Consider the following 11,508-nt stretch of genomic DNA (forward strand, 5'->3'; position numbering starts at 1 on the left):
ATCGGAAGTCGTTCTCGGGAGAGCTCTTTGTTGAAGATGCGAGAAAGCCTCCATCCAATCAGGCGAGATGAGAAATCTGTCTAGACATGATTGAATAGGATTAGCCCGGCAATTGGACCAAGTGAATCTGGCTCCTATTAACGGAAGATCAATTAGTTGTTGTTGTTGGATCCACTCAGAGAAGTGGAGCATAGCAGAAGACAGGCGTCGCTTCCTAGAGTGATCTTCAGAAAAACGAGTGATGTTAAAATCCCCGACCACACGACGGACCTGAAAAACATTGCCTGACCCTATTTAGCTCTTCCCAGAAATCATCCCTGATTGAGTCAGTAATAGGCCCATTAACAGCAGTTAGAAGGCAAGAGAAGGTGGAAGACTTATCTTGCAGGATGATCGAAACCGACCACGTGCCGCATGAAGAGGATATAATATCCCATTTGGAGGATTCCAGGCGATCAGAATAGCTCCTGAAGAATTCTCCGCATCTAAAACGACCCGCTTAGCATCATTCGCCGTCCATAGAGAAGAGAGCAAATAATCTTTAAAGAGAGGCACTTTTGTCTCCTGGAGACAAATCATATCTGGATTGCACCTGTTAATGGAAGCTTTGATCAGGCTCCTCTTATGTTTGGAGCCAATACCCCTGACGTTCCAAGAGAGGATCTTCATTGACAAACTGAACTTCCACGGTTACCTTGTCGCTTGGATTTGTAGGCGGAGGCTGACATAAACCCCGGGCTAGCTTCCAGGAGCTGCAACTCGCGACTGGAAGAGATTTTGGCTAACTGCTTACCACTCGAAGAGCGCTTGACCACAGGTCTCCCTCTACTTTCAATACATTGAAAGAGAGTAACATAATCGTCCAGTCGATCTCCGAAAGACAGACCGAGAGATCTCCTAACCTCCCCAATAGCATCTCTGATCCATTTCTTCTTGTGGATCTTAGCCAGTAGCTCGGCCCTATTCGACCCAAGGGAGCCAACGTCCGCCTGAGAATCTGCTATCATCTGTAAGGGTTCCGCCATTAGTATGTAGTAGAAAGGTCGTCCTGAAATAACGTGATCGGGCCCAACTCAGATGCGCCGACAGAAGGGGGAGAGCACACGGACGGAGAAGAAGGATGGGCTTGAAAATCAGAGCAACTATCTCTATCCGTAGAATCGAGATCAAGCTCAACGGAAGGGCTTGGGTTAGAGGACAGAGAAAGGAGAAGGTCAGGAGTTTTCCAACCGAGCGCTGGAGAATCCGGAAGATTCGCGGGGGTCGACATGGATGGTAATTGGATGATAGATCGAGAAGGCTTCGTGTTCGGGTCAGGATCCGAAAGAAAATTGACGTTCGATTTTAAAAGATGGGCCCGATAAGTAGACTCCCGTCCACGTGTAGGGCTCAGAAGTGAAGGAAGCGCGTGGCGCCCAAGGCAAGAAGGGGCACGTGGCGGAGCATTAAGTGAAGGTAGAGGGCGCGCTGTTTTAACCGACCGACCAAGAGGAGATTCTGACACAGATAGAGGGTGAGCAAAAATAACCAGCGGAATTACGAGATCCTCTCCCGGATAAAAGATAGTCTGCTCGTTCTTCGAAGCACCGATGACGTCGGCATCAACACGCGTCTCACGATCCACGGAAACCGAAGGATACGCGGACGGATGAGAGGGATATGCTATAAGCGAGGACGGCCGAATTGACAAGGGGTCACCACGTGTCTCCCGATGAGCTAGGGAGGAGTCTTCTTCGCCGCGGACGTCAGAAGGAGTGGCAGACCTTTGCGATGGTGCTCCACGGGAGTATCGATATTGTGATCCGTCTGCCTGATTGTGGTGGTTCTTCGTCGACTCCGGTGCAGGGTCCTCACGGATGTGCCACAGGTCACCCCAACGGGGAAGAGGATCATCCTGCCCTTCCCTCACGATCGAAAATTCAAGATCACAATCGGCAACCGTTACTTTGACAGTAGGTGGAGATGTGGTACCCTTCTTCCTCTGAACACGCACCCTGATGACGCCGAGCTCCCCCCTGAGTCTCGTCTTGGCATCCAGCTCAAGATAATCTCCTAAGTATGCTGATACGGATATGAAAAATTCATCAAACCACAGTTCCAGAGGGATGCCCTAAATTTGAAACCAAACATTTTCAAAACCAAAACTAGGAAAATCTTCCCATCGCATCACCCTGGCCACCGGACCTCCGGAGTGGAGGTGTCCAGCCATTAACAACATGTCAGGATTAATACCCGGACACATCTTAATCCATAGCTCGTTGTAGCCCAGCGGTTTAATCTTATAGTTACCCGACCGAAAATCCGTAGTCTCCGCAATCTAGTCTTTCACCTGAGAAAGAGAAGCGCCTTCCTTACAGATGATGACGAACGTCTCCTTGAGATCGTCAGACGCCCTATGAAAATGTTGCATGTTAACCGCGATGGGGACACCGACCTTGGGGGAGGATGAGGAAGCAGGACTGATAGCAGAAGAGAGCACTGCATCAGTTGGAGGGGAATGAATGTTGTGCAAGAGGGCGTCCTTGAAAGAGGAAGGTCCAGACGATGTCGGATGAGGTCCCGGATTGGAAGAGGGAGGGGAGGGAATGGGAGGAGGGTTAGTGGGTTTGGGATGATAGATCTTATAGTTAGACGGTAGAGGTTTGGGACGAGGAAGGGTGTTGGGTCCATATCTCGCCCTTTGAACCAATAATGGGCAGCCGGCGAATTTGACGCTGTGAAGCATACCCACCACTCTAGCCAGCTTAGCTTCAAAGGACATACAAACCAGAGTGAAGCCTCGATAGGCGCCAGTATTCCGATCCCTCGGCATCACCACATCCATAACCGCTCCGGCATGGCCAAAAATCCACTCGGTATTGAGAGGAAACCAACCTCTAGGAAACCCTTTAACGAAGAGGGTAGGATAGGTTGTATGATTCCTAGCCAGAGGACCCTCCATTCTAGATTTCCGACTGGAAACCATCTGCCAGTCGTGATCATCCCGTCCAGCTGCTACTTTGTCCCGCTTTATAGGATTTATGTTCTCGGTAGTGTTCAAATCTCGCTCCTAGAATGAGTTTCTGCTCGTATTTCCGGAGTTAATGGTGGAACACTCTCCCCATTGTCGTACGTCGTCTTCATTCCGCGTCGTCGTCACGGTCCTCGTCGTCGTCATCTCACAGCGTCATCATCTATTATTTGAAGTTGGAGATTCAGTGACAGCTCCTGAGTGTTAAGCAAGATTCTTTGCCAAGCCTTTGGCAAACTTAAAATCTGATTAGTAAGTTTTATTTAGTTCTATGATTAGTATGCTTTGTAGTTCCGCTTGATGGATCTTCTACAACAGAACATGTACAAATATTGAACAACTGAACGTTGAGTTCAATATTGCCTAGATATAATTTGATATCTTTTAAGCCGGAAAACCAGCTTTCTTCTTGCCCTGTGTAGCCTAACTATAAGCAGAAGCACTCCCAAGCCAAGAGTTTGGCGATACTGGTGCTTATTCATAGTATGCTATTCCAGTATATTCTCCACCATCAAGATTAATTAGTTTATATGAAAAATCTATCATCACTTGGGTTTTCAACATCTCTCTCAAAGACGCATGTGTTTGAGACTCAAAGTCCAAGTCCAGATAACTGGTGCTGCCCAACTTGAAAATTACATAGCCACCACATGGCATTATCAAGTGGCTTTCCTAGTCCAAAATCATGCCTTGGATCTTTCGTTACCAAGCTTGCAGCCAAATCAAGAGGCATTGCTAATCTCTATTGAGAATAGTGTTGTTCCCCTTACACTTTTGTCCCGTGACAGCTTACCAATGATCAACTCACACAAATTCTTCCTACTTCTTGGGTTACAAAATACGAACAATGGTACCCAGAACCAAATTATCCAGAATGATCACCCACTTTTCATCAAGAAGAAGGATTGCCCTGTTGAAACACGATTTCTTCCTAATGCTTCTTCCTCTTCTCCCGTATTTATTGCTCCTCACGCTTTTGGCATCTCCACTGGCACTCCAAAATTCCTTTACTACAATTTAGATGGCTTCCTAGTTTACCAAGCCAAGGACGAAAAGGGACATATTTGATATGATGGATGTGATTGTGAGGCATGCATTGAAGATATGTTTGATGATGATAACGATTGGAGAACTCGTTCACAAGGAAAAAGGAAGACTTCCTTCCGCACTAAGCAAGCTCGTCTTGCCCAACGATATGATGTTGGTGATCCAAAGGTTGGTCATTTGGGTTAACCCTCAGGGAAATTTGACTATTATGTCCTTTACCCTCAAACACCTGCTTTAAAGCTCCAGCCATCCACTTTACCATGCCCTAACCAACTACCCTCTAAGCCCAAATCACCTCTTCAGCCATACCACCAAAAGGCTCTTCCTTATCTTTCTCAGGCTTCTTGTTCCCCACCTTTCTCGCTCGCCTACTCATAAAGTGTGTGGTTTAATTTCCCAGGCATCTTCTGACATGAATGACTCCCTCTTATCAGCATGTGAAATCTTATAGCTGAAAAGTTGTCGCTAAGTTAGGATTTTCAATGAATACCCCTGTGCCCATGTATTGTGACAATCAAGCCGCCATTCATATTGATTCCAATCCCTTTTTTCATGAACATAAAAAATATCAAAACTGATTGCCATTTTATTCGTGAGAAGCTTGCTGGGGCCTAATTTCTATTCCCTTTGTCCCTTCTACTGAACAAGTTGCTAATATCTTTACTGAGGCTCTTTCAGTTGAAGTGGGACAATGTATTCAAGGCAAGTTGCGCAGATTGATATCTATGCTCAGCTTGAGGGGGAGTGTTGACATAATTGGTTCATTCATATCCGCCATGGGCTATTTCCTTTACTTGGGCCTTACTTCGGTTATGGGCCTCTTATTTCCCCTTTATTATTTCTCTTTTATTTTTGTACCTTTTTTACCTTTTTTTCTAATAGTAGTTTATGTAATTTTGCTATTCACTTAATATATAAAGAGAAAAGGCGAGACATCCAAGCCTTTCTGAGTTTCTTTTCTTCCCAAGTTCTTTCTTTCCTCTGTCACATGACAAGCCCAAGCCCAGCCCACGGGCCAAGCTAATAGGTCTAAGCCCGCTCCAAAGTCGGGTCGGGCTCGTCAAGCCAGGAGGGTCGCCTGGCCTATTAACACCCTTACTCATAATCCTCCAATCAAACCTTCTAACCCATCAGTAAGTCCATACACATGCATGAAAAGAGAACAAAACAATATGCATGCATGCATTGTGTCATGGAAAAGAAAATGTCTTATAAACAAATTCTACATAAAGTCTTTAGAAAAATGAAAAATATGACCTACTGAAAGAGAACTACAAAATGTAGTCTACATTCTGCAAGTGAAGGGTGACTAGCTATGTAACTTGGACACTGGCATGTGTCATTTTCATTCTTGAACATGGAGTGGGGTGTCAAGCATGGTTGCATTTAAAAATCAGATTCGTCAATGCATGCGTACAAGTATTTCAAAATATTATCTAATCTATTTAATAGTAGATTGTAATTGTTTAATTATTAGAAGAATCCCAAAGTTTTTTATTAAAAAAAAAATGATAATAAACCTAAAAATCAATGATTTGTATGTAAAAAGTATTCCAAAAATAAAATATTATAATAACTAAACATAAAACTAAGAGTTTATCGGCGTGTATGTGCTGGAGTATGCCAACTAGGCACAATTTCTAAAATGCATTGCGTTCTTGTTACATTGGTGACCCACATATAGGAAGTTAACCTGAGAGGGAAATTTTCTTTAATCAAGATAGAATGAGATCACATGTAGCTTGAAACAAAGATCAACCACCCTACCAAGATAGAATCAATTACCTAATGGAAGGAAGTTAGTTATGGTGAAATCCAACAATGGTTGTGTCCAATTTACCACTTTTGCCCGATTCCAATCCCTAGAGTCTTGATTCCCATAACCATCCACCTGAAATATCTTTATTCAGACAAAACAATACCCAAATTGCAACAGAATGAAAATAACTTCAAACCATTTAAAAAGTCCTACTTGAAAAGCCTTGAGATGCTTATAACGATTTAAATTTACTACAGAATGAAACTGGAAATAGTAGCATGGATTGTGAGCAAACTAACGGTACTTTCTTTTATGCTTAGCAATACCCTGTATCCTCTCCCCATTCCCAAAATATACCACAAGAAATCAGATCTAGCATAAATTACATAATAGAAAACCAAATAATTATAATAATAACTATAACAATGTGCAGAGACACTCAAGCAGTAAAGGTAAATGAAAACATGTGTTATCACTAACAAATTTTCAAATGCAAGGGATGTCTAGAAACTTAGATCTAGATTTTGAAAAAGGATATTCCAATTTTGTAAAAGAATGACCTAGATGGTCTCAAACCAAAGATTCCATAGAAGAACGTTGTGGTGGCAAAGGAGATGTTAGGCACCCTTCCCCACCAATGCACAGACACAATGATTCTCAAGCCAAAAGACTAATAGCCTGTTTGGATACGTGTTTTGGGATGTATTGTATCGTATTAGAAGTTATGATTTGACGTTTACCGTGTTTGGATTGGAGTGAATAGGAGTTGAATCCTATGCGTGCGAATACAAACTCCAACCAAATTTTCGAACCGACGGTAGAGTATTGTCAGTGGGTTCTGTTACCGTCAATACTTCGTATTCATTGCGCTGTATTCAGCAACGGATGAAAGTTTGAAATTTGTACGATTACAAGATATCTGGTACCTATGCAGTGTACGATCGGGACCGTTCATTTGGTACATTTCAACGTGAAAATCATTTGGCCTAGAAATCAAAAAGTTCCATACGTCAAACAGGCCACCCGACCCAATTAAGATTGTACAATACGCAGACATAATACATCATATCCAAACATTGATCTGTATAACGTATTGTATGCTATGCTAAACATTACCTCCTATCCAAACATTGATTAGTATCTAATTGATTTGGATGTATTCTGAAAACCGTCCAATGTATACATGAACAGGGCTCAAATACAATACAATAGAATACTATACGCGAATCCAAACAGGCCCTAAAGGAATTGTAGGAAACAAAATTCCTTAAAAAGAATTTCAATATACCTATAACACTTGAAGTATAAGAATGAAATTAAAAGAGTAGCAGGAAGAATTATAAGAATTTTAGCGGATTGGTCACCCAAGTCTCCATCTTAGAGCCATGATTTGTTAGATGCAGCAGGAATTTGGATAGAATAAGAGAGGATGTGTTTGGATACGAGGAATCCAGGGCATGGGTATGGAAATTGTAATGATTATATGATTATTTCCAACTTTATTATAGAAAGTTGGATTCCTAATTTGGGGTCCTCTTTGGATAGAAGAAGAAACCCTAGTTTTACAAGACAACAATCACCATGTGTCTTGTGCCAGGGATAAGCCATTGTGTATAAGGCTAATAATTGTTTTGCAGAATCAAAAGTTTTCTGTCTAGCCAAACAGCAACTATTGTTTGGTAATACAATTTCTTTTCTTTTCTTTTTTCCCTTGGATTCCTCATATCCAAACGCGCCCTCAGGGAATACCCTTCCCCAAAGGGTTTTGAAAGCCGATTGAAAGATTGGGATTGCCCAGCCAAGGAGAAGCTTGGCACATGGTCCATCCATGGTGGTACATGACATACTAATGGTCTGGATTACAAACCATGGACACAAGTGCTCAAAAGTGAAACTTGAGCATAGTGTTTAGAGCCTCGGCTCAAGGATCCAATGATTCATCATTTTGTTATGTAACAATGACACCACTGCCTTCCATACAACAATTAAGTAAATGCACATCTAAATAATAAAATAACTTCATTAAAAAAGAAAATTAGAGTAAATTCTCTATCCTACTCACACAAAAAATAAATAAATAAATAAATAATGACTGGTATCGATTGGTGATGGGAGCATTTCTGCAATGGGCCCCACCAATGATTAGCCACATCCAAAACCACAAACCATCAAATGATCCCTCTGTTCTGTCATTGGTCCACGAATGGACGGATAGAAACGCTTGATCCACAGTCCACATTTTGCAAGCAAATGTACTTCCATCCATTGGTTACGATGGTTTTATACAAGCAAATTTCGAGCTACCACCAATCATCAGTGGGGCCCAGAATATAAACAGTCCAGATGAAATAAATCCTAATATAAGATATGAAATGCTTGAACAATCAATGAGAGTTTAAGTAAATTGTCAAGCAAAAGGCTTTCAGCTGCTGCTTCTCTAATATCGGGTCCAGATTACAAAAACAAGGTACTATTTTTGCCCAACCTTCTTGACAGATACACCTTTTCTATCAACTTCTAGCAATAGAATAGTACAAATGTGTATTATACGACTACCAAAAGTAGAAATAAAGGGTCTATTGTCAGCCAGGGTGGGTGTGAGTATCAACTACAGAGAAAAAAAAGAAATCGAGAGCAAAAACAGCGATCCGACGACTTCAAGCTCACAAAATCTGCAAATTTCGAAAGAAAAAAAAATTTTGAATTTTTCAAAAATTGGAAGAACATGAGGGAAAACCTGATCGGATCTGCTTCCGCTGGCTCTTGGAATTGGTGAAATCGATATAGATGTTTTCAGGAGCGAATGGCCGGAGAAACGGATGGGGCTTGCCGGAAAATAGAGATCCGGTCGCCGGAAAACTCCATTTCCGAGCGACGAAGGTCTGAGGATTGGGGTTTGGAGGATTCCCGCCATCATTTCAAGCTGTGGAAAGAAAAGAGAGAGACGCAGAATAACAGAGAGAGATAGAGAGATAGAGAGAGCGTTGTGCTGACCAAAACATGGATTTTTAGGCTTAACGCGACGTAGCGGACGGAGTGAATTAGGTGTTACCGGGTAACACCTTAGTGGGTGTACCGTTACTGTAGTGCCCACCTTGATGATATTTCGTATATCCACTCCGTCCGTACGTTTTTAAATCTTATTTTAGAACTAATTGCTAAAAATTAAGAAGATTCAAATCTCATGTGGACCACACAATAGGAAACAGTGGTGATTGAACCCTCGCCATTAAAAACTTCATAGGCCCCACCATAATTTTCATTTGCCATCCAACCCGTTGATAAGATCAACCAGACTTGGATGGAAGGAAAATACAAAGATCGGCTTGATTCATAACTTTTGTGGCCCGCAAAAAGCCTTTAATGGTCATTCATCACTGTTTCTAGTGTTGTGGTCCACCTGAGATTTGGATCTTCTCAAGTTTTGGGATCAAGTTTTAAAATGATCTGAAAAAATGGATGGACAACGTGGATATACATCATATTCATTAAAGTGGCCCCACACGGTAAGGGTAACAGACCTTAGTTACCCACTAAGGTCTTATCCGGTAATACCTAATACACCTTCCATGTAGGCCCTCCATCGTCCAGAGCCCACCTTGGATATGGGCATTGCCACTTTTGATGTGGACGCCCATTATGTGTAGGCCCACCTTGATGTGGGTCACCCATCATGTGGGGTCTACCATCAAAATAAATTATTCATTATGTAGGGCCACCTTCAATATCCACCACTCATCATGTGGAACCCACTTTTGATGTGGACCGTTTATCTTGTAGGCCCACTTTTAATGTTGGCAATCCATCATTAGGGCCCAACCCTTGATGTGGACCATCCATTATGTGAGGCCCACCTTGATGTGGAACATCCATCATGTGGGGCCCACCTTCAATGTTATTGTCCATTATGTGATTGCACCCCCCCCCCCCCCCCCCCCTTCTCATGTAGAGCCCACTCTTAATATGGACCATCCATTGTGTGGGCCCCCCTCAATGTGGGTTGTCCATCATGTGGAGCCCACTTTGGATGTGAACCATTCATCATTAGATCTTACCTTTGATGTGAACAATTCATTATGTGGGTCATTTACAATGTAGGGCCCACCTTTGATGTGGTTCATCCATCGTGTTGATCCCACCTTCAATGTGGGTCGTCCACCATGTGGGGCCCACTTTAGATGTTGGCCATTCATCATGAGGGGCTAACTTTGATGTGGACAATCCGTTGTATGAGCTCACCTTAATGTGGGTCATCCACAATGTGGGGCCCACCTTTGATGTACATAGTTGATCATGTGGGCCCCACCTTTGATTTGGATTGTCCATCGTGTGGGCCCACCATTGATGTGGACTAACCATCATGTGGGCCCTCCTTTACCATGGGCATCCATCACATTGAGTGCTTGTTTGGATACCACCAAATTAATTACTTATCTACATTGTGAGTATATAAGTAATTAATTTAAAATAAGTTTGGTTTAAGATCAATAACAAGTAACTTTTTTACTCAAAGTTAATCACTTCACCTTGATAAGTATAAACTAATATAAGTTATTAAGGTATAAGTGGCTTATGTAACCGCCTTTGATGTGGGCCACTCATCACTAGGTCGACTTTGATGTGGACCGTCCATCATGTGGAGTCCACCTCAATGCAAGTATCCATCATGTGGGGCCTACCATTTTTAGTATCACATCATGTGGAGCCCACCTTTGATATGGATTGTCCATCGTGTGGGCTGGCTAGCATGTGGGGCTCACCTTGGCTATGGACCATTCATCATAGGACTGACCTTTGATGTGGATCATCCATCATGTAGGGACACCTCAATATGGATCATCCATCATGTGGGGCTAGCTTCAATGTCTACTGCCCATCATGTAGAGCCCACCTTTGATGTGGACCATCATCTGTAAGCCCTACCTTTGAAGTAGCTCATTCATCATACTAATCCTCTTTGAATATGGGCTATTTATTATTATGGGTTGACCATTAATGCAGATCATTCATTATGTGGGCCCACACTAACATGGGGTCATTGATCATGTGGGGCTCATCTTTGATGTAGATCATCCATCTTGTGAACCCCACCTTTAATGTGGACAATCCTTCAAAATGGACAGTCCATCACATGGGCTCTCCTTTGATATGGATAGTGAGAGACCGCATGTCCTTTGACATGGACCATGAGAGAGAAGGTCCCTTGACATACACTTGAGAGAGAGATATACGTAGAAAAGTAGTAAGTTAAGATGTTAGGAGAGTTTGGATCATAAGTTACTTAAGATAAGCTATTTATACAGGAAGTTATCATGATTTTTACTTATTTAATCAGAAGTGATTAAATAACTTTAAGTAAAAAAAAGTTATTTATAATTGATGATAACCAAACTTATTTCAAATAAATTACTTATTTACCATTGTAGGAGAAAAGTGATTTACTTGGTGGTATCCAAATGAGCTTTAAAAAAAACTCATTAAGATGAGTAGCTTTTAACATATAAGTTACTTATTTCATGATTCTTACCCAACTAACTTAAATGAAAAACCTAACTCATCTCTTAACATAATTTAAAAAGTAACTTATTTAGTGGAATCCAAATAGGCCATTAATGACTTTCTATCAAATTTAAAAAATAGACGTTAGCTTTTTTTTTATTGATGGAAATGATGAAATTATCCTTAAGGAAGA

General features: G+C 41.9%; 1 protein-coding gene across 2 annotated transcripts in view; it reads right to left on the minus strand.

Moving 5' to 3' along the window:
* The window catches only part of LOC131234310 (probable sodium/metabolite cotransporter BASS4, chloroplastic), a 70,398-nt gene extending 61,578 nt beyond the window's left edge, over positions 1 to 8,820 (minus strand). Inside the window, exons 1-2 of one of the 2 annotated variants that reach the window (XM_058231094.1) lie at positions 8,554 to 8,816; positions 5,843 to 5,948 (exon numbers count right to left, since the gene is read on the minus strand). In XM_058231094.1, the coding sequence (XP_058087077.1) occupies positions 5,843 to 5,948; positions 8,554 to 8,733 (286 nt within the window). In that variant the 5' untranslated portion in view covers positions 8,734 to 8,816. Of the gene's footprint in view, positions 1 to 5,842; positions 5,949 to 8,553 lie in introns of both variants that reach the window. The other variant, XM_058231095.1, reaches the window with a different exon arrangement.
* Positions 8,821 to 11,508: the final 2,688 nt, after the last annotated feature.

The sequence above is a fragment of the Magnolia sinica genome, chromosome 19 (assembly GCF_029962835.1).
Source record: "Magnolia sinica isolate HGM2019 chromosome 19, MsV1, whole genome shotgun sequence".
Classification (NCBI taxonomy): domain Eukaryota; kingdom Viridiplantae; phylum Streptophyta; class Magnoliopsida; order Magnoliales; family Magnoliaceae; genus Magnolia; species Magnolia sinica.